Source organism: Brassica napus, unplaced genomic scaffold (genome assembly GCF_020379485.1).
Source record: "Brassica napus cultivar Da-Ae unplaced genomic scaffold, Da-Ae ScsIHWf_253;HRSCAF=424, whole genome shotgun sequence".
Classification (NCBI taxonomy): Eukaryota; Viridiplantae; Streptophyta; class Magnoliopsida; order Brassicales; family Brassicaceae; genus Brassica; species Brassica napus.
Window position 1 is genome coordinate 12,903 of NW_026015857.1, and position 27,529 is coordinate 40,431.

Sequence of the window (27,529 nt, forward strand, 5' to 3'; positions counted from 1 at the left end):
GTGGTGTTTTAGGTCGAGTGTGGCTGTTTGTTATTTCAGTGTGCTATGGCCTAGCAAGGTCATTTGACTATGTATGCAGGATTCGCCGTTAGTGGCTTCGAATCCTAGCCGCTCCACGGCCTTTTTATATATAACAAATGTTCTTTTAGCATTCTATGGGTTTTAGTTTATACTTCTGCCAAGTGTCGAGGGAAAGACATGAGTAGTCACTTCGTATCTTAACTCTTAATTTGTCATTCCGTTTGGTTGCTCTTTCGAGGGTATTCGAAAACGTTTAGGAGTTTTACGAAGTTTCGTGAGCGTTTTAGATGTGGATGATGAGACATGTTTTAAGATCTCGTATCAGTTTCGATATCATGTCTTGAGATGTTAATGGACCAGTAAGACTGGGTTTAGGGCAAGACCTAGGTTTACTTTCGGCTCTAAGGCTATGCGACGACTAATCGGCTTTCGTTTTGCCCGTTGGCGATTTCTACCTAATTCTTTCCAATTAAAGTCTGCGACTGGGCGCCTCCTTATATGACTTGTGTGGGAAGAATCGAGCACTCTCCAGAGAACGTCTGGTGTGCTGACCTAAATTTTGGATTTTCTTGTATAGTGTGCTATGGTATCCTTGTCGGATGTAAGAGAACCTTTAGTTTTTATGAAAGGTTTGACTACGAGTTCTTTTTTTAGAGAACGCTTTGGACTTGTCTGTTGGGGCCAATATGCCCTTATCTTGGGCGTTACTTAGGCCAACATAGATTACTGTGACTTATTGCAAGCGAATCGTGAGATCGGAAGAAGGTAGAATTTATTGAAAAAGTTTCAAAAATATCGAGTACATTCATGGATATTCGGATTTTGTGGGAGTATACGAGTATACGTACCCACCCCCACCCCCTTTTTTTAATGGGGGGATAGCTGAACTTGTCAGTATGACAAGTTGCCTACGTACCTCTTTCGAGGATCAAGCCATCTCGTAGTTCTGCTTGTTACTGCGGGTGTTCCTACTCACTGGATGGGATCGTTCCGATTACTTCAGCCGTGGGGGCTTCAGTTGGATCGACGACCATTTCAGGAGTCGGGCTGTCCGGTGGCAAGGCGATGGACTCGGGGACTATGTCGCTGTCTGGAGTCATTGCTTGGTCGGGTGATTCTGGATCACTTTTTATGGAGCTCTCGGGAGCATTTTGAGCTTTCTTAGCCCGCTTCGGGTGGACCGCGGAGGTGTTCCAAGTTTGTCGTAGTTTATGCTCGGCCAAGAAGCAGAGCCTAGACTGTTTCTGGCATCCCCAGATTACCGCTGTTCCGTTTGGAGTTGGGAACTTGATGCCAAGGTGGTAAGTCGACGGTACCGCTTTCATGGAACTGATCCAAGGAATTCTCATGATGACATTGTAGATGGACGGGTTATCGACTACCGCGAAGTCAACGATTTTTGTCACCTCTTTAGCCATCACAGGGAGTTTGATTGGTCTTAGGGTCATTGACGTTGCACCTGAGAAACCGGTAAGAGGTTTTGGTCTTGGGACGACTTCTCCGAGTTCAATGTTCATTCTCCGGAGGTTATCGCGGAAGATGAAGTTGACTGTACTTCCCGTGTCGATAAGGATCCTTCCCACTTCCAGGTCTCGGATTACCAGATCGATAACCAATGGGTCGCAGTGAGGTTTGTCGATTTTGATGGTTTCCCGCTCTTCAAAGACGATCATATCGTTAGGGGCATCGTCGGTTGGGGACCGAGCCAGCCAGCTTGAACTCGTCTCAGCCTTCCGTCCATAAGCTTTGATCAACAAGATCGAATCGCGATAGAATTGCGATCCCCTGATGATCATGCTCACCCTTTGATGGTTGATGTCGTTTCCTCGGTCATCCTGCCTCCTTCCGCGTTTCTCTCCCGACTGATTTTCGCGGGTGTCATTTTCGGGGGACTCTTTATCAGTTTTTGGAGGGCGATCGGAATCCAGGAGGAGTTCTTTTATGCATGTGACCTTTGAAATTTCGCCGGCGAGGAGCTTCGCAGCAAGCCTTACGCCGAGAACCTTGCAGTTCATAGTGGAATGACCTCTGGTCTGGTGGAACTCGCAGTAGGAATTACCCTTGAACTGGTTCCTGGGCCAGGTATTTCCGGAAGTCTTTCCATATTCGGAGTTGATAGCGTAATTATGCTCGCCCTGGAGATCTTCTGCCTCGTGGTGGACATACCTATCGTTACGAGGGTTTTTCCTTCTCGCGGACGTCTTGTGCGGGTTATACTTCTGGGAGAGGACTTTCATCTCTTCTTCGATCATAATGAAGTCTGTTGCCTTGGGAAGAGCGTCCTGGATTGTTCTCGGTTTTTCAAGGGATATCCATTGCCAGAGTTTCGACATGTACCAGAGAGTTTTCCACAAAGCATTGACTGCCACTTTGTCGCTGATTCCAGTGACTCTTGCCATTACCAGCTTGGACCTGTTCATGAATTCACGGAGTGGTTCGTCTTCTCTTTGAGATAGACTCCAAAGGTCGACGTCTGAGGTTTCCCTGTCCATGAACATTGAATACTGTTTGAGAAACTCCGAGGCGAGCCGACGGAAACTTCTGATGGGGTTTTGTTGCAGACGAGGAACCATTCGAGCGCGGCTCCTTTGAGGTTTTCGACGAAGAGGAGGCAGTAGCCAGCGTCTCGTTCGCGTTCCTTGAGTTTGCACCTTCCCATCGCGATCTGGAAAGACTGCAGATGTGCCTTCGGGTCGGTGGTGCCATCATACACGGGAATTTTGATCTTCCCAAGATCTGAGATGTTAGTTTCCGTGATCTGGGAAGTGAACGGAGTTTTCCGCGCTTCCTCGAGAAGTCTGTCGATCTCGGGTGCAGCGTTTGTCGCGTGGTGAATCTGCGACTTTACCTCCTTGACTTCTACCGCAGTTTTTGCGATGTACTCGCGGAGATCATGGATCTCATCAGGATTTCTAGCAGCCTTGCAAGCCTGTCGGCATTGGCTGCGGTGGATCTGAGCCTGATACTCGGCCAGTTCTTCCTGCTATACCCAATAGAGGTTTTCTTCTTCCTCTGTCATGGGCGTTTCGAACAACGCATCCTGCCGAGCGGACTGGCTTCGCGTTCTTCTCTGATGGACGTCGGCACCTCCGTACAAGTGATCGGACTGGTCGCTTATGTCCAGATCGATCCGCTCGAAATCGCATCCTTCGTTGCTCCCTGTGGGAGGTGGAAGGTTCTCCGCGGTTGGTTGCGCCCCTGGCGGGACTGTTTCGTTAGGGTTCTGACCTGAAGAATCCTTGTCTGTCCGTGTGGCCTGATCGCTCGGAGTCTCGAAATCGAGTCTTCTGCCGCTGCGGGCTCTTGTGGCCCCGCGCGTGAAGAACCCTAAATCGGGAAGGATCACTTTAGCTGGGTATCATCCGAGAAAACAAACGGCTCTTCTGGAACTGAGATGGAATGAAACGATCATCAAAAGATGCGCAAAGACTCTTGATATACCCACGATCTACACCAAACGACACACAAACGACACACAAAGATGATTGGCTGACCACCAAATCAACAAGCCGGTTCAAACCGATGAACTAGCTAAGAACTCTCTCTCTCACTCAGAGAAAAGAAGAATCGAAAATAAACAACCAAAACTGAACTGATATTATTCATCAAATGGACTACATATTTATAGTGTTTTGTAGTCAAAGACAATTAAAGAAAATGTGGGAAAACAATGCATAGAAAATACAAATTTGACTAGATCTAGTCAAGGCACGGAAAATGTAGAAGACTAGTTTTCGTCAAGGCATGGAAAATGGAGAAGACTAGTCAAGATGTCCAGGTTCATCCGAACCAGATAGATGCACGGGGTAAAGATAAGGACGCTTGCGGGACTGTCCGGATGAGAATGCATGTCCGTCTTCGGTTTTTTCACCACCCAAGCTAAGTCTGGCTTGATCCAAGTCAAGTCTGCCATGATCCTTGTCAAGTCTGGCATGATCCAAGTCAAGTCTGGCATGATCCTTGTCAAGTCTGGCATGATCCAAGTCAAGTCTGGCTTGATCCAAGTCAAGTTTGGCTCGACCATGGGTCTTAGAATGTCGAGTTGGTCGGGGAAGACAAGCTTCAGTACGGGGAAATCGGTCATCTGGTCGTGGTTCCAGCCGAAGCTCCAATCGGGACATACGCGGGAAGGCTCGGTCAGTGTGTCCGGTACGCTCAGATGAACGAACCTCGGTCAAATTGTTCAGAACGTCCTGATCTCCATGCTGGTTGGCTCCAATGGACTGATCCACGAACCGGGGCACATCATTCCCTTCCTCTTCAAAAAGATTTGTCCTCAAATCTGAAACATTAAAAGGAAAAAGATTATAAGCAAAAGAACCATAATCAGAACGTTGCTCACCTTGAGTTCGGTCCGGTTTGTGCATGGAAGAAGATCCTTCTTTATGACCACAGTTTTGCTCTCCACCTGACTCTTTCTTCGGTTCAAGTGCATAGTCATCGAAAATTGGTAAAGGATCTTCCTTTTCTGGCTCGGTTTCAACTTTCTCCAAAGTCACCAACGATTTCTGTTTTTGGCACTTGTTGGCATAATGACCGACCCTATGGCATTTGAAGCACCTGGTAGAAAGAGCCTTGCTTGTGGTTTTCACAGCTTTGCTTTTATAGTGTTTTGTAGTCAAAAACAATTAAAGAAAATGTGGGAAAACAATGCATAGAAAATACAGATTTGACTAGATCTAGTCAAGGCACAGAAAATGGAGATGACTAGATCTGGTCAAGGCACGGAAAATGGAGAGGGCTAGTCAAGATGTCCAGGTTCATCCGAACCAGTGGATGCAAGGGGTAAAGATAAGGACGCTTGCAGGACTATCCGGATGAGAATGCATGTCCGTCTTTGGTTTCTTCACCACCCAAGCTAAGTCTGGCTTGATCCAAGTCAAGTCTGGCATGATCCTTGTCAAGTCTGGCATTGTAATACCCCGTCTTAAAAAAAAAAAAAAACCCTAATTTCGGTTTTATGGAATTTCTCGGGGAAGCCGAAGGCTCGGGAAATTTTTTATTCTCAAGGTTACGGTTAGTCTGGAGTCTATTAAAAATATTCAGATCATCAGATCGGGAGCGAAAAAATATTCGGGATTGATCGTGGGACGAAAATTCACCAGAAGGGCCGAAATCGCGTAAATCGATCGAGACGCTCGAGGTGGCATGATCTAAGGGATCAGGACGTGGTGTCAACCCTTTAACCTGCTGAGTGTCAACACATGAAGGAGGTGTAGACGTGCATGAAGCAGTTCCATGCATCTTGACACACAGAAGCACGAGGTGTCGCAATACCTGCGATCTGCGCATGCGAACCGACATGCAGAGGCTAGTGTGTCGCGATGCATGAACACTAGACATGCTGAAGGGAAAATGGACGTGGAGGTGTCTTATGGCATGGTTAGAGGGCATGCAACAGGGCATGCGGACGCCCATGTGTCGCCACACATGCTATCGGAAGCATGCAGGACGACACACAGATGATCGGGTGGCTCATTCTTATTGGCCGGCAACTTCTATATATACCCAGCTACCCTTGTTCATTTTTACTCATTCAGACACACCAAGGACACTCCAAAACGTGGCTTAGAGAGAGAAAGAGAAAGAAGTGAGGTGATTTAGAAGTATAGACATTTTCGAAGATCGATAAACTGCCGGAAAGTTCCGAAGGACGTCCAGAAGTGAAAGAAGTTTCTTTCCGAGTTCTGATCAGTCCAGACCAGTTCATTCAAGACATTGAGGTTGGGTTTTGGGATTTAACATCACGGTACCAAGACAAAGATTTGGAGGGGATAAAAGGGTTTGGTCAACATCCGGAATCAAAAGAGTCGAGCCACAACGCTTTATCACTGTGAGTCATGGTTAATTGTTTGTTAACGATTTTTTAATGCAGGTTCCTGACATCGGAGACGGCTTCCGAGCTAGGATAGCCGGACCGGTCTAGGTGTCAGTTTGTGGATCTGAGACTTTAGACGATTACTTGGCTAAGTGGATAGCAAGACTAGTCTAAGCACCCGGATTATTGTGATTGTGTGATTATCATATGTTTTTATAGTGTGTACCTCGTGTTGGTACTGTTGTGTGAGAACCTTGTGGTGGTTTTAGTAGTAGTTTGCAGGTCATTGCTTCCTCAAATGGTACCACTAAGCCGGTCGTGGTCGGAAAGCGGTGGGCTCGGTTTAACTTGGCTTGATCACCAAGGCCGAGTGTCACACGTGGATGTGACAGCCCCCGGCGAGTCCGATAGAGGACCGGAGCACGGCGATTCCGATTGAGGACCGTGACCGGGTGATTCCCGAGCGCTTACGCCTGTGTGGTGTAATAGTGAAGGGATTGCCGGTGTCCCTTATGTGGAGGAAGAATGATTCTGTTGGGCCCTAGGAGTATATATATATAAATATATGGTTGATTGATATGACACTCATAAAGAGTGTTTTATTTATTATGGTTTAATGGTTTATTGCTTAAATGGGTCATGCTTTATGATCTTGAATATTGATTGTTGAACTACCCGTCTTGCTTGTGTTTGGGGTGGAGTTTAGAATGACAAGTAGTTGTATATGCTAGATAGGGAACCCTGACTCATTGAGTGGAACTAGTTCACTCACTCCTCACATCCTTTTGCAGGTGACCAGTAGAAAGGACCATAGCACGCGGAACTGTAGGAGCTGGTGTAGATTGGACATCTTTTGCTAAAGACTCGTTTTCAAGATATATGAATGTATGTTTTACTTTTGGCTGCGTCATGGACCATATGTATAATATTTTGGGCTTGTGAACTTCATTTTTTTTATATATGAAATAAAGTATGTTTTATATTCGTGACGTGTTGAATCTGATATTAGGTTAGTCCAACCTAACACAACTTTATGATTTGGTACGGGTTGCAAAGACTTAGACCGAAAATTAGGGGAAACGAGTTTTGAATGGATATTTTGGGTTACAGAATTATGTTTGTGACTTGAAAGTCTATTCTCAACCCGTCGTAACACTTTCGGACTTGGTAGAGGAAGGTCGTTCGGGCATGTTCTTGTTTGATTGTTGCCCGGCTGACTGACCGATGTCTAAAACAGTTCGGGGATGTTACAGAGGTGGTATCAGAGCATGGTTTAGATCATGCGGTCAATCACGTACTTTCCATGTTTTATCGAGTCAAATGTGTCGCAAAAGATGTGTTAGCAAACCAGCAGAGTTACGTTTTAATTAGTATTCTTAATAGGAAATTCCATGTTCGTGGATTGCAGATGGCAAGAATGGGAAGGAGAGAAGGAGGGCATGATTGGATGATGGGTACAGAAAGAGTTTCAAGAAGAAGAGGACTGGGATATGAATCCGAAGGAGGGGTGCAAACACTGGCACACACCAACCAAGGATCCAGTGAAGAAAATGTTGGAAGAAACAACAATCTGTTTGGGCATGATCAAGAGATACCACCAGAAGAAAACTTTCCACCAAACCGTACTGTAAGGGGAAGACCAGAAACAGATGATAGCGAGTCAAGTGTCCAAGGACCAAGACCAATAAGGCGGAACAACCCGATTGAAGATGTTTGTGGCAGATTTGTTGGTGGTTCCCTTAAAGGGATATGAGGTTATTATGGGCATGGATTGGTTATCAGGCTATCGGGCTCAATTAGATTGTGGAAAAGGTCGTATTTTGTTCAAGGAGAACGGGCAACGGTAAATAGTGTTCTACGGGATCAGTCCAAGCAAGTTTGTGTCTTTAGTAGCTGCCTTGAGAGTGGAAGATTTGCTTAAGGATGGAGAAGCGTATCTGGTAACAGTAACTGCTAGTATAGGACCCGCTAGCATTGGAGTTAAAATTACGGATATTGCGGTAGTACAATAGTTTGAGGATGTGTTTGCAGCATTAAAAGAGTTACCTCCACCTCGGAGTAACCCTTTCACAATTAACTTGGAACCTGGAGCTAAGCCTATAGCAAAGGCTCCTTACCGCATGGCACCCGCAGAGTTAGCAGAGTTGAAGAAACAACTTGAAGATTTAATGGAGAAAGGTTTCATAAGACCTAGCTCTTCACCATGGGGAGCTCCGGTCTTATTTGTCAAGAAGAAGGATGGTAGCATGCGACTTTGCATTGATTATCGAGGAATCAACAATATCACCATCAAAGATAAGTATCCTCTTTCGAGGATAGACGAGTTGTTGGATCATCTAAGGGGAGCTAGTTGGTTTTCGAAGATCGACTTGGCGTCGGGTTATCATCATTTTCCAATTTCAGAAGGTGATGTCATGAAGACTGCGTTTAGAACTCGTTATGGACAATACGAGTTCGTAGTAATGCCTTTTGGCCTTACTAATGCACCGGCGGCCTTCATGAGATTGATGAATGAAGTCTTCCATGATTATCTCGACAAGTTCGTGATAATCTTCATCGATGACATTTTAATATATTCCAAGACAGAGGTAAAGCACAAAGCACACTTAAAGCTAGTGTTGGAACGGTTAAGAAACCAAAAGCTGTATGCCAAGTTCAGCAAGTGTTCTTTCTGGAAAAGAGAGATCGAGTTTCCGTAGATTCGGAAAGGAGAAAGCCATCGAGGAATGGCAAAGGCCATCAACGGTAACCGAGGTAAGAAGTTTCCTCGGGTTAGCCGGGTTTTATCGAAAGTTCGTCAAGGACTTTTCTTCGATCGCTAAGCCCCTGACGAAGTTGACTTGAAAAGGAGTTTCGTTCATCTGGGGAAGAGAAACGGATGAAGCATTTCAGAGACTGAAGATAGCTTTGACCACAACACCGGTATTGGCATTACCTGAACAAGGTAAACCTTACACTGTGTACGCAGATGCTTCTAGGGTTGGGTTGGGTTGTGTATTGATGCAGGAAGACAAAGTAATTGCTTATGCATCAAGGCAACTCAGGAAACATGAAGAGAACTACCCAACACATGATTTAGAAATGGCGGCAGTGGTGTTTGCGTTAAGGATTTGGAGATCTTATTTATATGGAGAAGTCGTGGAAGTATTCACAGATCATAAGAGTCTCAAGTACTTGTTCACACAGCCTGATCTGAACCTCCGACAAAGGCGATGGATGGAGTTTGTGGCGGATTACGACCTGAAGATTCAGTATCATCCAGGCAAAGCTAATGTGGTCGCAGATGCACTAAGTCGTAGAAAGTTGGCATCTGATGTTGGAAAGGAAGTGAAAGCATTATCAACTGAACTCAAGTTGATGACTTTATGGGCAATGAAGGGGAGCCAAGTGAGCCTTTCGGCATACATACTGTAAACCAGGCAGTTTTACTCGCACAGATCAGACAGGAACAACAACGTGATGAGAAGTTAAAAGGAATCATCACAGAATTTAAAATCAAGAAGCTCCAAACGCAAGTGGCTATCATGTGGCAGCAGATTATACACTATTACTTAATGGGAGGATATCAGCACCACAGGGAGAAGGGCTACGAGATGAGATTTTGAAGTCGGCGCATCACTCGTTACTCAGTATCCATCCCGGGAGTACGAAAATGTACGGAGATATCCGAAGTTATTATCATTGGCTAGGAATGAAGAAATCAGTAGCATGATGGGTGGCTCAATGTCAAACTTGTCAACAAGTCAAAGTCGAGCATCAGATTCCAGGAGGATTGTTACAAAGCTTACCAGTACCTCAGTGGAAATGGGATTCCATATCCATGGATTTCATCAGTGGGTTACCGCCGGCTCGAGGAAGATCAAATAATGCAATATGGGTGATTGTCGACAAACTGACAAAGGTGGAGCACTTCTTACCTATGAAGGAAACCGATAAGGTAGAAGTATTGGCAGAGATGTATGTGGAACAAATTGTGAGGTTGCATGGTGTGCCAACATATATAGTCTCCGATCGAGATCCTAGATTCACCTCAAATTTTTGGAAAGGGTTACAAGAAGCAGTGGGAACTAAGTTATTCATAAGCACCGCATATCATCCCGAGACGGACGGCCAAACCGAAAGAACCATACGCACCATAGAGGATATGATGCGGATGTGTATATTGGATTGGGCGGGAAGCTGGGAAAAGCATTTACCATTAGTCGAATTCTCCTACAACAACAGCTTTCATTCTAGCATAGGTATGGCACCATATGAGGCGCTTTATGGGAGGCCATGCAAAACACCTTTATGCTGGACCGAAGTTGGAGAAAGAAGAGAGTTTGGACCCGGAATTGTAGAAGAGACGATGAAAAAGTTAGAGATCATTCAAACCAATATGAAGAAAGCAGGATAGACAAAAGAAGTACGCCGATCAATCAAGGCGAGAAGTGGTGTTCAATATTGGTGATTGGGTTTATCTGAGAGTGTCAGCTCAGAAAGGAAAGGAGAGATTCAGGAAGATCGGGAAACTAGCGGTAAGATTCATTGGGCCTTACCAGATTATACAACGAATCAGAGAGGGCTAGCTTATCGCTCAAACCTACCTGAAGAGATGCAAAACATCTGGTTTTCACGTATCAATGCTGCGAAACATGTTCATGATCCCAACGCTATTGAGACAGAGCAAATCGAAAACCTGCAAACATACCGCACTTATCCAGAGGGACCAGTCCGATAGGTGAACGTCGGATACGACGAGATGAAGAAAAGAAGTGAGGTGCTTTACAGTATAGACATTTTCAAAGACCGATAAACTGCCGGGAAGTTCCGAAGGACTGTCCAGAAGTGAAAGAAGTTTTTCCGAGTTCTGATCAGTCCAGACCAGTCATTCAAGACATTGAGGTGGGTTTTGGGATTTAACATCACGGTACCAAGACAAAGATTTGGAGGGGATAAAAGGGTTTGGTCAACATCCGGAATCAAAAGAGTCGAGCCACAACGCTTAATCACTGTGAGTCATGGTTAATTGTTTGTTAATGATTTTTTAATGCAGGTTCCTGACATCGGAGACGGCTTCCGAGCTAGGATAGCCGGACCGGTCTAGGTGTCAGTTTGTGGATCCGAGGCTTGAGACGATGTCTGGGCTAAGTGGATAGCAAGACTAGTCTAAGCACCCGGATTATTGTGATTGTGTGATTATTATATGTTGTTATAGTGTGTACCTCGTGTTGGTACTGTTGTGTGAGAACCTCGTGGTGGTTCTAGTAGTAGTTTGCAGGTCATTGCTTCCTCAAATGGTACCACTAAGCCGGTCGTGGTCCGGAAAGTGGTGGGCTCGGTTTAACTTGGCTTGATCACCAAGGCCGAGTGTCACACGTGGATGTGACAGCCCCCGGCGAGTCCGATAGAGGACCGGGGCACGGTGATTCCGATTGAGGACCGTGACCGGGCGATTCCCAAGCGTCTACGCCTGTGTGGTGTAATAGTGAAGGGATTGCCGGTGTCCCTTATGTGGAGGAAGAATGATTCTGTTGGGCCCTAGGAGTATATATATATATAATATATGTGATTGATATGCGACACTCATAAAGAGTGTTTTGATTTAATATGGTTTAATGGTTTATTGCTTAAATCGGTCTTGCTTTATGATCTTGAATGTTTCTTGTTGAACTACCCGTCTTGCTTGTGTTTGGGGTTAGTTTAGAATGACGGTAGTTGTATATGCTAGATAGGGAACCCTGGCTCACTGAGTGGAACTAGTTCACTCACTCCTCACATCCTTTTGCAGGTGACCAGTAGAAAGGACCATAGCGCTCGCGGAACTGTAGGAGCTGGTGTAGATTGGACATCTTTTGCTAAAGACTCGTTTTCAAGATATATGAATGTATGTTTACTTTCGACTGCGTCCATGGACCATATGTATAATATTTTGGGCTTGTGAACTTCATGTTTTATATATATGGAATAAAGTATGTTTTATATTCGTGACGTGTTGAATCTGATATTAGGTTAGTCCAACCTAACACAACTCTATGATTTGGTACGGGTTGCAAAGCCTTAGGCCGAAGATTAGATGAAACGAGTTTTGAATGGATATTTTGGGTTACAGAATTATGTTTGTGACTTGGAAAGTCTATTCTCAACCCGTCGTAACACTTTCGGACTTGGCAGAGGAAGGTCGTTCGGGCATGTTCTTGTTTGATTGTTGCCCGGCTGACTGACCGATGTCTAAAACGGTTTGGGGGTGTTACAGAGGTGGTATCAGAGCATGGTTTAGATCATGCGGTCAATCACGTACTTTCCGTGTTTTATCGAGTCAAATGTGTCGCAAAAGATGTATTAGGAAACCAGCAGAGTTCCGCTCTAATTAGTATTCTAAATAGGAATTCCTGTTTGTGGATTGCAGATGGCAAGGAGGGAAGGAGTGATGGGGGACAAGATTGGATGATGGGTACAGAAAGAGTCTCAAGAAGAAGAGGATGGGATATGAATCCGAAGGGAGGGGTGCAAACACTGGCACACACCAACCAAGGATCCAGTGAAGAAAACGTAAGAAGAAACAACAATCTGTTTGGACATGATCAAGATATACCACCAGAAGAAAACTTTCCACCAAACCGTACTGTAAGGAGAAGACCAGAAACAGATGATAGCGAGTCAAGTGTCCAAGGACCAAGACCAATAAGGCGGAACAACCCGATTGAACCAGAAGTTCATGATCAACCACAACAAGGACAAGGAATGGAGAACACTTTGAAGATGCTTCATGACGTGATAGCGAGGTCACTACAACAACCTCAAGTGCAACCTCAGCCACTCGTGCCACCACAACCTTTAGTTAGGACACCGATGTTACCATTGATAACTGCCATGAAGAATATGAAGACACCACATTTTGAAGGAGGGACAGATCCTTTTGAAGCCGACCAGTGGCTTCGAACCATGGAGAAAAACTTTTGAGACCCTGACGTGTTCCGAGGAGTCTAAAAATAAGATGGCAGTATATTACTTAGACAAAGACGCGGTAGAATGTTGGGAGAGTAGGGATAACCAAGTGGGACATCTAGTCACCACTTGGGCAGCATTCAAAAAAGAATTTGAACGCAAGTATTTCACCCCGGGTCCAAAGCGAAGGCTTCAACGTTAGTTTGCTAACCTAGTACAAGGAGACAAGACAGTTAGAGAATATGAATCTGAGTTCATGCGACTGAGACGACACGTGCTGCGAGGACAAGATGATGAAGAAACCATGATATCTAACTTTATGTTTGGTCTAAAACCAGAGTTAGAAAATAGACTGGCAGTCGGGAACTACGAGAGTCTCACCGAGCTAGTGGAAAACGCTGTGAATGTGGAGATCGGATTGGAAGCTGAGAAGGCGGCAAGTAAGAAATCTAAGCAGCATCAAGAAGGAAAGTATGGTGGAAACCAAAGATCATTTAAGGGTAAAGACAAGGAAAAGGAACCGGGAGGGCCCAATCGACGATCTCTGTTCACAGGAAAATACTTTAATTGTGGCAAGATAGGCCATAAATCAAGTAAATGCTACGGGAAGAAACCTGGATCCTTTCAGTCAAACTCCTACAATCCTACATGCTACACGTGTGGAAAGAAAGGACACATCTCTACCCAGTGCAGCGTCAATCCTCCTATCCCAGCTACGCCAATCGCTGTTCATCCTCCCCCAGCTCCATCTGCAATCGCACCAGCGCCAAAAAGGCAAGCTATAGGAGGTAGAGTTTACACTTTAGAACTAGAGGATACTAAACCTCCAGGCCCATCTAAGGGTCCCATCACAGGTATTTGGGTTCTTTAACCTTACTGTATTGATTTTGTGCTGTGTGATTTCTTGCGATGGATTAGTTAATTTCTATTGGATAATTTTTATGTTGTTGATATATATATTGATGTTGTGGTAGGAATTTTACATGTTGCGGGACGTCCCACACATGTATTGTTCGACTCGGGGGCAACACATAGCTTGGTGGCCCCTGAGGTAGCTGCCGAGTTTGTGGGTTCATTTGTGATTGACAGGATGGATGTGGCTGTGATGATTCCCGGAGACCAAACCCTCCAAGCAAAAGAGTGCCTCAGAAGAGCTCTGTTAGTCATTTACGAGAAGATGTTTGTGGCAGATTTGTTGGTGGTTCCCTTAAAGGGATATGAGGTTATTATGGGCATGGATTGGTTATCAGGCTATCGGGCTCAATTAGATTGTGGAAAAGGTCGTATTTTGTTCAAGGAGAACGGGCAACGGTAAATAGTGTTCTACGGGATCAGTCCAAGCAAGTTTGTGTCTTTAGTAGCTGCCTTGAGAGTGGAAGATTTGCTTAAGGATGGAGAAGCGTATCTGGTAACAGTAACTGCTAGTATAGGACCCGCTAGCATTGGAGTTAAAATTACGGATATTGCGGTAGTACAATAGTTTGAGGATGTGTTTGCAGCATTAAAAGAGTTACCTCCACCTCGGAGTAACCCTTTCACAATTAACTTGGAACCTGGAGCTAAGCCTATAGCAAAGGCTCCTTACCGCATGGCACCCGCAGAGTTAGCAGAGTTGAAGAAACAACTTGAAGATTTAATGGAGAAAGGTTTCATAAGACCTAGCTCTTCACCATGGGGAGCTCCGGTCTTATTTGTCAAGAAGAAGGATGGTAGCATGCGACTTTGCATTGATTATCGAGGAATCAACAATATCACCATCAAAGATAAGTATCCTCTTTCGAGGATAGACGAGTTGTTGGATCATCTAAGGGGAGCTAGTTGGTTTTCGAAGATCGACTTGGCGTCGGGTTATCATCATTTTCCAATTTCAGAAGGTGATGTCATGAAGACTGCGTTTAGAACTCGTTATGGACAATACGAGTTCGTAGTAATGCCTTTTGGCCTTACTAATGCACCGGCGGCCTTCATGAGATTGATGAATGAAGTCTTCCATGATTATCTCGACAAGTTCGTGATAATCTTCATCGATGACATTTTAATATATTCCAAGACAGAGGTAAAGCACAAAGCACACTTAAAGCTAGTGTTGGAACGGTTAAGAAACCAAAAGCTGTATGCCAAGTTCAGCAAGTGTTCTTTCTGGAAAAGAGAGATCGAGTTTCCGTAGATTCGGAAAGGAGAAAGCCATCGAGGAATGGCAAAGGCCATCAACGGTAACCGAGGTAAGAAGTTTCCTCGGGTTAGCCGGGTATTATCGAAAGTTCGTCAAGGACTTTTCTTCGATCGCTAAGCCCCTGACGAAGTTGACTTGAAAAGGAGTTTCGTTCATCTGGGGAAGAGAAACGGATGAAGCATTTCAGAGACTGAAGATAGCTTTGACCACAACACCGGTATTGGCATTACCTGAACAAGGTAAACCTTACACTGTGTACGCAGATGCTTCTAGGGTTGGGTTGGGTTGTGTATTGATGCAGGAAGACAAAGTAATTGCTTATGCATCAAGGCAACTCAGGAAACATGAAGAGAACTACCCAACACATGATTTAGAAATGGCGGCAGTGGTGTTTGCGTTAAGGATTTGGAGATCTTATTTATATGGAGAAGTCGTGGAAGTATTCACAGATCATAAGAGTCTCAAGTACTTGTTCACACAGCCTGATCTGAACCTCCGACAAAGGCGATGGATGGAGTTTGTGGCGGATTACGACCTGAAGATTCAGTATCATCCAGGCAAAGCTAATGTGGTCGCAGATGCACTAAGTCGTAGAAAGTTGGCATCTGATGTTGGAAAGGAAGTGAAAGCATTATCAACTGAACTCAAGTTGATGACTTTATGGGCAATGAAGGGGAGCCAAGTGAGCCTTTCGGCATACATACTGTAAACCAGGCAGTTTTACTCGCACAGATCAGACAGGAACAACAACGTGATGAGAAGTTAAAAGGAATCATCACAGAATTTAAAAATCAAGAAGCTCCAAACGCAAGTGGCTATCATGTGGCAGCAGATTATACACTATTACTTAATGGGAGGATATCAGCACCACAGGGAGAAGGGCTACGAGATGAGATTTTGAAGTCGGCGCATCACTCGTTACTCAGTATCCATCCCGGGAGTACGAAAATGTACGGAGATATCCGAAGTTATTATCATTGGCTAGGAATGAAGAAATCAGTAGCATGATGGGTGGCTCAATGTCAAACTTGTCAACAAGTCAAAGTCGAGCATCAGATTCCAGGAGGATTGTTACAAAGCTTACCAGTACCTCAGTGGAAATGGGATTCCATATCCATGGATTTCATCAGTGGGTTACCGCCGGCTCGAGGAAGATCAAATAATGCAATATGGGTGATTGTCGACAAACTGACAAAGGTGGAGCACTTCTTACCTATGAAGGAAACCGATAAGGTAGAAGTATTGGCAGAGATGTATGTGGAACAAATTGTGAGGTTGCATGGTGTGCCAACATATATAGTCTCCGATCGAGATCCTAGATTCACCTCAAATTTTTGGAAAGGGTTACAAGAAGCAGTGGGAACTAAGTTATTCATAAGCACCGCATATCATCCCGAGACGGACGGCCAAACCGAAAGAACCATACGCACCATAGAGGATATGATGCGGATGTGTATATTGGATTGGGCGGGAAGCTGGGAAAAGCATTTACCATTAGTCGAATTCTCCTACAACAACAGCTTTCATTCTAGCATAGGTATGGCACCATATGAGGCGCTTTATGGGAGGCCATGCAAAACACCTTTATGCTGGACCGAAGTTGGAGAAAGAAGAGAGTTTGGACCCGGAATTGTAGAAGAGACGATGAAAAAGTTAGAGATCATTCAAACCAATATGAAGAAAGCAGGATAGACAAAAGAAGTACGCCGATCAATCAAGGCGAGAAGTGGTGTTCAATATTGGTGATTGGGTTTATCTGAGAGTGTCAGCTCAGAAAGGAAAGGAGAGATTCAGGAAGATCGGGAAACTAGCGGTAAGATTCATTGGGCCTTACCAGATTATACAACGAATCAGAGAGGTAGCTTATCGTCTCAACCTACCTGAAGAGATGCAAATACATCTGGTATTTCACGTATCAATGCTGCAGAAACATGTTCATGATCCCAACGCTATTGAGACAGAGCAAATCGAAAACCTGCAAACATACCTCACTTATCCAGAGGGACCAGTCCGAATAGGTGAACGTCGGATACGACGATTGAAGAATCGAGAAATTCCTCAAGTCCAAGTTTTCAGGGGTAAGCGGAACCGTGTAGTTGTGACCTGGGAGGATGAATCAAGATTCAAAGCGTTGCATCCAGAGTTCTTCCACGAAGATGTAGTGATGGAAGAAGGGGGATCACCGGATCCTTAGAGAATTCGGAGACGAATTCAAATAAGGGGAGGAGGATGTAAAACCCCGTCTTAAAAAAAAAAGCCCATAATTTTGGCTTTATGGAATTTCTCGGGGAAGCCGAAGGCTCGAGAAATTTTTTATTCTCAAGGTTAAGGTTAGTCTGGAGTCGATTAAAAATATTCAGCTCATCAGATCGGTAGCGGAAAAATATTCGGGAATTATCGCGGGATGAAAATTCACCAGAAGGGCCGAAATCGCGTAAATCGACTGAAAAGCTCAAGGTGGCTTGATCTAAGGGATTAGGATGTGGTGTCAACCATTAAACCTTCTGAGTTTCAACACAAGAAGGAGGTGTAGACGTGCATGAAGCAGTTCCATGCTGCTTGACATAAAGAAGCACGAGGTGTCGCAATACCTGCGATCTGCGCATGCGAACCGACATGCAGAGGCCCGTGTGTCGCGATGCATGAACACCAGACATGCTGAAGGGCAAGTGGACGTGGAGGAGTCTTCTGGCTTGGCTAGATAGCATGCAGCAGGGCATGTGGACGCCCATGTGTCGCCACGCATGCGACCGGAAGCATGCATGACGATACACAGGCGATCGGGTGGCTCATTCTTATTGGCCGGCAACTTCTATATATACCCAGCTAACCTGGTTCATTTTTACTCATTCAGACGCACCAAGGACACTCCAAAACGTAGCTTAGAGAGAGAAAGTGAAAGAAGTGAGGTGATTTAGAGTATAGACATTTTTGAAGACCGATAAACTGCCGGAAAGTTCCGAAGGACGTCCAGAAGTGAAAGAAGATTCTTTCCGAGTTCTGATCAGTCCAGACCAGTTCATTCAAGACATTGAGGTTGGGTTTTGGGATTTAACATCACGGTAACAAGACGAAGATTTGGAGGGGATAAAAGGGTTTGGTCAACATCCGGAATCAAAAGAGTCGAGACACATCGCTTAATAACTGTGAGTCTTGGTTAATTGTTTGTTAACGATTTTTTAATGCAGGTTCCTGAAATCGGAGATGGCTTCCGAGCTAGGATAGCCGGACCGGTCTAGGTGTCAGTTTGTGGATCTGAGGCTTTAGACGATGTCTTGGCTAAGTGGATAGCAAGACTAGTCTAAGCACCCGGATTATTGTGATTGTGTGTTTATCATATGTTGTTATAGTGTGTACCTCGTGTTGGTATTGTTGTGTGAGAACCTTGTGGTGGTTCTAGTAGTAGTTTGCAGGTCATTTCTTCCTCAAATGGTACCACTAAGCCGGTTGTGGTCCGGAAAGTGGTGGGCTCGGTTTAACTTGGCTTGATCACCAAGGCCGAGAGTCACACGTGGATGTGACAGCCCCCGGCGAGTCTGATAGACGATCGGGGCACGGCGATTCTGATTGAGGACCGTGACCGGGTGATTCCCGAGCGTCTACGCCTGTGTGGTGTAATAGTGAAGGGATTGCCGGTGTAATACCCCGTCTTAAAAAAAAAAACCCTAATTTCGGTTTTATGGAATTTCTCGGGGAAGCCGAAGGCTCGGGAAATTTGTATCCTCAAGATTAAGGTTAGTCTGGTGTCTATTAAACATATTTAGCTCATCAGAACGGGAGCGGAAAAATATTTGGGATTGATCGCTTTACGGAAATTCACCAGAAGGGCCGAAATCGCGCAAATCGACTGAGAAGCTCGAGGTGGCTTGATCTAAGGGGTCAGGACGTGGTCTTAACCATTAAACCTGCTGAGTGTCAACACAAGAAGGAGGTGTAGACGTGCATGAAGCAGTTCCATGCAGCTCGACACACAGAAGTACGAGGTGTCGCAGTACCTGTGATCTGCGCATGTGAACCGACATGCAGAGGCCCGTGTGTCGCGATGCATGAACACCAGACATGCTGAAGGGCAAGTGGACGTGGAGGTGTCTTATGGCATGGCTAGGAGGCATGAAACAGGGCATGTGGACGCCCATGTGTCGCCACGCATGCGACCGGAAGCATGCGAGACGACACACATGCGATCGGGTGGCATGTTCTTATTGGCCGGCAACTTCTATATATACCCAGCCACCCTTCACCATTTTTAATCATCTCATTTCATAGAAACCAAAGCAAAACGTGGCTAGAGAGAGGGAGAGAAAAAGAAGTGAGGTGCTTTACAAGTATAGACATTTCCAAAGACCGATAAACTGTCGGGAAGTTCCGAAAGACTGTCCAGAAGTGAAAGAAGGTTTTTTCCGAGTTCTGATCAGTCCAGACCAGTCGATTCAAGACATCGACGTTGGATTTTGGGATTTACCATCACGGTACCAAGACGAAGATTTGGAGGGGCGAAAAAGGGTTTGGTCAACATCCGGAATCAAAGAGTCGAGCCACATCGCTTAATCACTGTGAGTCACGGTTAATTGTTTGTTAACGAATTATTAATGCAGGTTCCTGACATCGGAGACGGCTTCCGAGCTAGGATAGCCGGACAGGTCTAGGTGTCAGTTTGTGGATCCGAGGCTTGAGACGATGTCTGGGCTAAGTGGATAGCAAGACTAGTCTAAGCACCTGGATTAATGTGATTGTATGATTATTATATATTGTTATAGTGTGTACCTCGTGTTGGTACTGTTGTGTGAGAACCTCGTGGTGGTTCTAGTAGTAGTTTGCAGGTCATTGCTTCCTCAAATGGTACCACTAAACCGGTCGTGGTCCGGAAAGTGGTGAGCTCGGTTTAACTTGGCTTGATCACCAAGCCCGAGTGTCACACGTTGATGTGACAGCCCCCGGCGAGTCCGATAGAGGACCGGGGCACGGCGATTCCGATTGAGGACCGTGACCGGGCGATTCCCAAGTGTCTACATCTGTGTGGTGTAATAGTGAAGGGATTGCCGGTGTCCCTTATGTGGAGGAAGAATGATTATGTCGGGCCCTAGGAGTATATATATATATATATAAATATATATATATATGTTGTTTGATTGATGCGACACTCATAAAGAGTGTTTTGATTTAATATGGTTTAATGGTTTATTGCTTAGATCGGTCTTTCTTTATGATCTTGAATGTTTCTTGCTGAACTACCCGTCTTGCTTGTGTTTGGGGTTAGGTTTAGAATGACGGGTAGTTGTATATGCTAGATAGGGAACCCTGGCTCACTGAGTGAACCTAGTTCACTCACTCCTCACATCCTTTCGCAGGTGACCAGTAAAAAGGACCCTAGCGCTCGCGGAACTGTAGGAGCTGATGTAGATTGGACATCTTTTGCTATAGACTCGTTTTCAAGATATATAAATGTATGTTTACTTTCGACTGCGTCCATGGACCATATGTATAATATTTTAGGCTTGTGAACTTCATGTTTTATATATATGGAATAAAGTATGTTTTATATTCGTGACGTGTTGAATCTGATATTAGGTTAGTCCAACATAACACAACTCTATGATTTGGTACGGGTTGCAAAGCCTTAGGCCGAAGATTAGAGGAAACGAGTTTTGAATGGATAGTCTGGGTTACAGAATTATGTTTGAGACTTGGAAAGTCTATTCTCAACCCGTCGTTACACTTTCGGACTTGGCAGAGGAAGGTCGTTCGGGCATGTTCTTGTTTGATTGTTGCCCGGCTGACTGGCCGATGTCTAAAACGGTTCGGGGGTGTTACAGAGGTGGTATCAGAGCATGGTTTAGATCATGCGGTCAATCATGTACTTTCCGTGTTTTATCGAGTCAAATGTGTCGCAGAAGATGTATTAGGAAACCAGCAGAGTTCCGCTCTAATTAGTAATCTAAATAGGAATTCCCTGTTTGTGGATTGCAGATGGCAAGGAGGGGAAGGAGTGATTGGGGACAAGATTGGATGATGGGTATAGACAGAGTCTCGAGAAGAAGAGGATTGGGATATGAATCCAAGGGAAAGGTGCAAACACTGGCGCACACCAACCAAGGATCCAGTGAAGAAAACGTAAGAAGAAACAACAATCTGTTTGGACATGATCAAGATATACCACCAGAAGAAAACTTTCCACCAAACCGTACTGTAAGGAGAAGACCAGAAACAGATGATAGCGAGTCGGGTGTTCAAGGACCAAGACCAATAAGGCGGAACAACCCGATTTAACCAGAAGTTCATGATCAACCACAACAAGGAGTAGGAATGGAGCACACTCTGAAGATGCTTCATGACGTGATAGCGAGGTCATTACAACAACAACCTCAGGTGCAACCTCAGCCACTCGTGCCACCACAACCTTCAGTTAGTACACCGATGTTACGGTTGATAACTGCCATGAAAAATATGAAGACACCACATTTTGAAGGAGGGACAGATCCATTTCAAGCCGACCAGTGGCTTCGAACATTGGAGAAAAACTTTGAGACCATGACGTGTTCCGAAGAATCTAAGAAGAGATGGCAGTGTATTACTTAGACAAAGACGCGGCAGAATGGTGGGAGAGTAGGGATCACCAAGTAGGACATATGGTCACCACTTGGGCGGCATTCAAACAAGAATTTGAACGCAAGTACTTCACTCCTGAATCTAAGCGAAGGCTTCAACGTCAGTTTGCAAACTTGGTACAAGGAGATAAGACGGTTAGAGAATATGAATCTGAATTTATGCGACTGTGACGACACGTGCTGCGAGGACAAGATGATGAGGAGACCATGATATCTAATTTTATGTTTTGTCTTAAACCAGAGTTAGAGAATAGACTAGCAGTCGGTAACTACGAGAGTCTCACCGAGCTAGTGGAAAAGGCTGTGAATGTGGAGATTGGATTGGAAGCTGAAAAGGCTGCAACTAAGAAATCCAAGCAGCATCAAGAAGGAAAGTATGGTGGAAACCAAAGATCTTTTAAGGGTAAAGATAAGGAAAAGGAATCGGGAGGGCCAAGTCGACGATCTCTGTTCACAGGGAAATGCTTTAATTGTGGCAAGATAGGCCATAAGTCAAGTGAATGCTACGGGAAGAAACCTGGATCCTTTCAGTCTAACTCCTACAATCCTACATGTTTCACGTGTGGAAAGAAAAGGCACATCTCTACGCAGTGCAGCGTCAACCGTCCTATCCCAGCTACGCTAATCACTGTCCATCCTCCTCCAGCTCCACCTGCAATCGCACCAGCGCCAAAAAGGAAAGCTATAGGAGGTAGAGTTTACGCTTTAGAACTAGAGGATACTAAACTTCCAGGTCCATCTAAGGGTCCCATCACAGGTATTTGGGTTCTTTAACCTTACTAGATTTATTTTTTGTCGTGTTATTGCTTGTGATGGATTGGTTACCTTCTATTGGATAATTTTTATGTTGTTGATATATATATTGATGTTGTGGCAGGAAGTTTACATGTTGCGGGACATCCCACACATGTATTGTTCGACTCGGGGGCAACACATAGCTTTGTGGCCCCTGAGGTAGCTGCCGAATTTGTGGGTTCATTTGTGATTGACAGGATGGATGTGGCTGTGATGACTCTCGGAAACCAAACCCTCCAAGCAAAAGAATGCCTCAGAAGAGTTCTGTTAGTCATTAGCGAGAAGATGTTCTTGGCAGATTTGTTGGTGGTGCCCTTAAAAGGATATGAAGTTATCTTGGGCATGGATTGGTTATCAGGCTATCGGGCACAATTAGATTGTGGAAAAGGTCGTATTTCGTTCAAAGAGAACGGGCAACGGCAAATAGTGTTCTACGGGATCAGTCCAAGCGAGTCTGTGTCTTTAGTAGCTGCCTTGAGAGTGGAAGATTTGCTTAAGGATGGAGAAGCGTATCTGGTAACAGTAACTGCTAGTAAAGGACCCGCTAGAATTGGAGTTAAAATTACGGATATTACGGTAGTACAATAGTTTGAGGATGTGTTTGCAGCATTAAAAGAGTTACCTCCACCTCGGAGTAACCCTTTCACAATTAACTTGGAACCTGGAGCTAAGCCGATAGCAAAGGCTCCTTACCGCATGGCACCCGCAGAGTTAGCAGAGTTGAAGAAACAACTTGAAGATTTAATGGAGAAAGGTTTCATAAGACCTAGCTCTTCACCATGGGGAGCTCCGGTCTTATTTGTCAAGAAGAAGGATGGTAGCATGCGACTTTGCATTGATTATCGAGAAATCAACAATATCACCATCAAAGATAAGTATCCTCTTCCGAGGATAGACGAGTTGTTGGATCAGCTAAGGGGAGCAAGTTGGTTTTCGAAGATCGACTTGGCGTCGGGCTATCATCAGATTCCAATATCAGAAGGTGATGTCATGAAGACTGCGTTTAGAACTCGTTATGGACAATACGAGTTCGTAGTAATGCCTTTTGGACTTACTAACGCACCGGCGGCCTTCATGAGATTGATGAATGAAGTCTTCCACGATTATCTCGACAAGTTCGTGATAATCTTCATCGATGACATTTTAATATATTCCAAGACAGAGGTCGAGCACAAAGCACACTTGAAGCTAGTGTTGGAACGGTTAAGAAACCAGAAGCTGTATGCCAAGTTCAGCAAGTGTTCTTTCTGGAAAAGAGAGATCGGGTTCTTGGGGAACCGTGTGTCTGGAGAAGGAGTTTCCGTAGATTCGGAAAAGGTGAAAGCCATCGAGGAATGGCAAAGGCCATCAATTGTAACTGAGGTAAGAAGTTTCCTCGGGTTGTGTATTGATGCAGGAAGACAGAGTGATTGCTTATGCATCAAGGCAACTCAGGAAACATGAAGAGAACTACCCAACACACGATTTAGAAATGGCGGCAGTGGTGTTTGCGTTAAGGATTTGGAGATCTTACTTATATGGAGACGTCGTGGAAGTATTCACAGATCATAAGAGTCTCAAGTACTTGTTCATACAGCCTGATTTGAACCTGCGACAAAGGCGATGGATGGAGTTTGTGGCGGATTACGACCTGAAGATTCAATATCATCCAGGCAAAGCTAATGTGGTCGCAGATGCACTAAGTCGTAGAAAGTTGGTATCTGATATTGGAAAGGAAGTGGAAGCGCTATCAAGTGAGCTCAAGTTGATGAGTTTATGGGCAATTCAAGGGGAGCTAAGTGAGCCTTTAGGCATACGTGCCGTAAACCAGGCAGGTTTACTCGCACGGATCAGACAGGAGCAACAACGTGATGAAAAGTTAAAAGGGATCGTCGCAGAAGTTAAAAATCAAGAAGCTCCAAACGCAAGTGGCTATCATGTGGCAGCAGATGGTACATTATTACTTAATGGGAGGATATCAGTACCACGGGGAGAAGGGCCTACGAGATGAGATTTTGAAGTTGGCACATCACTCGTTACTCAGTATCCATCCCGGGAGTACGAAAATGTACCGAGATATCCGAAGGTATTATCATTGGCCAGGAATGAAGAAATCAGTGGCGCGATGGGTGGCTCAATGTCAAACTTGTTAACAAGTCAAAGTCGAGCATCAGATTCCAGGAGGATTGTTACAAATATTACCAGTACCTCAGTGGAAATGGGATTTCATCACTGGGTTACCGCCGGCTCGAGGAAGATCAAATAATGCAATATGGGTGATTGTCGACAGACTGACGAAGGTGGCGCACTTGTTACCTATGAAAGAAACAGATAAGGTAGAAGTATTGGCAGAGATGTATGTGGATCAAATTGTGAAGTTGCATGGTGTGCCAACAGATATAGTCTCCGATCGAGATCCTAGATTCACCTCAAATTTTGGGAAGGCGTTACAAGAAGCTGTGGGAACTAAGTGGTTCATAAGCACCGCGTATCATCCCGAGATGGACGGCCAAACCGAAAGAACCATTCGCACCATAGCGGATATGATGCGGATGTGTATATTGGATTGGGCGGGAAGCTGGAAAAAACATTTACCATTAATCGAATTCTCCTACAACAACAGCTTTCATTCTTGCATAGGTATGGCACCATATGAGGCGCTTTATGGGAGGCCATGCAAAACACCTTTATGCTGGACCGAAGTTGGAGAAAGAAGAGAGTTTGGACCCGAAATTGTAGAAGAGAAAATGAAATAGTTGGAGATCATTCAAACCAATATGAAGAAAGCGCAGGATAGACAAAAGAAGTACGCCGATCAATCAAGGTGAGAAGTGGTGTTCAGTATTGGTGATTGGGTTTACCTAAAAGTGTCAGCTCAAAAAGGAAAGGACCGATTTGGGAAGGTCGGAAAACTAGCGGTAAGATTCATTGGGCCTTACCAGATTATACAACAAATCAGAGAGGTAGCTTATCGTCTCAACCTACCTGAAGAGATGCAAATACATCTAGTATTTCACGTATCAATGCTGCGGAAACATGTTCATGATCCCAGCGCTATTGAGATAGAGAAAATCGAAACCCTGCAAACAAACCTCACTTATCCAGAGGGACCAATCCGAATAGGTGAACGTCGGATACGAAGATTGAAGAATCGAGAAATTCCTCAAGTCCAAGTTTTCTGGGGTAAGCGGAACCGTGTAGTTGTGACCTGGGAGGATGAATCAAGATTCAAAGCGTTGCATCCAGATTTCTTCCACGAAGATGTAGTGATGGAAGAAGTGGGATCACCGGATCCTTAGAGAATTCGGGGATGAATTCTAATAAGGGGAGGAGGATGTAATACCCCTTCTTAAAAAAAAAAAACCCTAATTTCGGTTTTATGGAATTTCTCGGGGAAGCCGAAGGCACGGGAAATTTGTATCCTAAAGATTAAGGTTAGTCTGGAGTCTATTAAACATATTTAGCTCATCAGAACGGGAGTGAAAAAATATTTCGGATTGATCACGGCACGGAAATTCACCAGAAGGACCGAAATCGCGCAAATCGACTGAGAAGCTCGAGGTGGCTTGATCTAAGGGGTCAGGACGTGGTCTCAACCATTAAACCTGCTGAGTGTCAACACAATAAGGAGGTGTAGACGTGCATGAAGCAGTTCCATGCAGCTCGACACACAGAAGCACGAGGTGTCGCAGTACCTGCGATCTGCGCATGCGAACCGACATGCAGAGGCCCGTGTGTCGCGGTGCATGAACACCAGACATGCTGAAGGGCAAGTGGACGTGGAGGTGTCTTATGGCATGGCCAGGAGGCATGCAACAGGGCATGTGGATGCCCATGTGTCGCCACGCATGCGACCAGAAGCATGCGAGACGACACACATGCGATCAGGTGGCATGTTCTTATTGGCCGGCAACTTCTATATATACCCAGCCACCCTTCACCATTTTTAATCATCTCATTCCATAGAAACCAAAGCAAAACGTGGCTAGAGAGAGAGAGAGAAAAAGAATTGAGGTGCTTTAGAAGTATAGACATTTCCAGAGACCGATAAACTGCCGGGAAGCTCCGAAAGACTGTCCAGAAGTGAAAGAAGGTTCTTTCCGAGTTCTGATCAGTGCAGACCAGTCCATTCAAGACATTGACGTTGGATTTTGGGATTTAGCATCACGGTACCAAGACGAATATTTTGGAGGGGAGAAAAAGGGTTTGGTCAACATCCGGAATCAAAGAGTCGAGCCACATCGCTTAATCACTGTGAGTCACGGTTAATTGATTGTTAACGAATTATTAATGCAGGTTCCTGACATCGGAGATGGCTTCCGAGCTAGGATAGCCGGACCGGTCTAGGTGTCAGTTTGTGGATCCGAGGCTTGAGACGATGTCTGGGCTAAGTGGATAGCAAGACTAGTCTAAGCACCCGGATTAATGTGATTGTGTGATTATTATATATTGTTATAATGTGTACCTCGTGTTGGTACTGTTGTTTGAGAACCTCTTGGTGGTTCTAGTAGTAGTTTGCAGGTCATTGCTTCCTCAAATGGTACCACTAAGCCGGTCGTGGTCCGGAGAGTGGTGGGCTCGGTTTAACTTGGCTTGATCACCAAGGCCGAGTGTCACACGTGGATGTTACAGCCCCCGGCGAGTCCGATAGAGGACCTGGGCACGGCGATTCCGATTGAGGACCGTGACCGGGCGATTCCCAAGCGTCTACATCTGGTGGTGTAATAGTGAAGGGATTGCCGGTGTCCCTTATGTGGAGGAAGAATGATTCTGTTGGGCCCTAGGAGTATATATGTATATATGTTGTTTGATTGATGCGACACTCATAAAGAGTGTTTTGATTTAATATGGTTTAATGGTTTGATGCGGAACTGTAGGAGCTGGTGTAGATTAGACATCTTTTGCTATAGACTCGTTTTCAAGATATATAAATGTATGTTTACTTTCGACTGCGTCCATGGACCATATGTATAATATTTTAGGCTTGTGAACTTCATGTTTAATATATATGGAATAAAGTATGTTTTATATTCGTGACGTGTTGAATCTGATATTAGGTTAGTCCAACCTAACACAACTCTATGATTTGGTACGGGTTGCAAAGCCTTAGACCGAAGATTAGAGGAAACGGGTTTTGAATGGATATTCTGGGTTACAGAATTATGTTTGTGACTTGGAAAGTCTATTCTCAACCCGTCGTAACACTTTCGG

The 27,529-nt window shown here is 44.9% G+C and overlaps 2 protein-coding genes across 2 annotated transcripts; both read left to right on the plus strand.

Moving 5' to 3' along the window:
* The first annotated feature begins 12,815 nt into the window (after positions 1–12,815).
* On the plus strand, positions 12,816–14,933 carry LOC111199899. Its single transcript, XM_022690517.2, has 4 exons — positions 12,816–12,963; positions 13,105–13,620; positions 13,741–14,046; positions 14,266–14,933. Exons 1-4 carry the CDS (start codon positions 12,816–12,818, stop codon positions 14,931–14,933), a joined length of 1,638 nt encoding a protein of 545 aa, XP_022546238.2.
* Positions 14,934–21,496: 6,563 nt separating this feature from the next.
* On the plus strand, positions 21,497–25,074 carry LOC111199900. Its single transcript, XM_048773585.1, has 6 exons — positions 21,497–21,644; positions 21,786–22,301; positions 22,422–22,871; positions 22,947–23,692; positions 23,736–24,270; positions 24,476–25,074. Exons 1-6 carry the CDS (start codon positions 21,497–21,499, stop codon positions 25,072–25,074), a joined length of 2,994 nt encoding a protein of 997 aa, XP_048629542.1.
* The last annotated feature ends 2,455 nt before the right edge of the window (positions 25,075–27,529 follow it).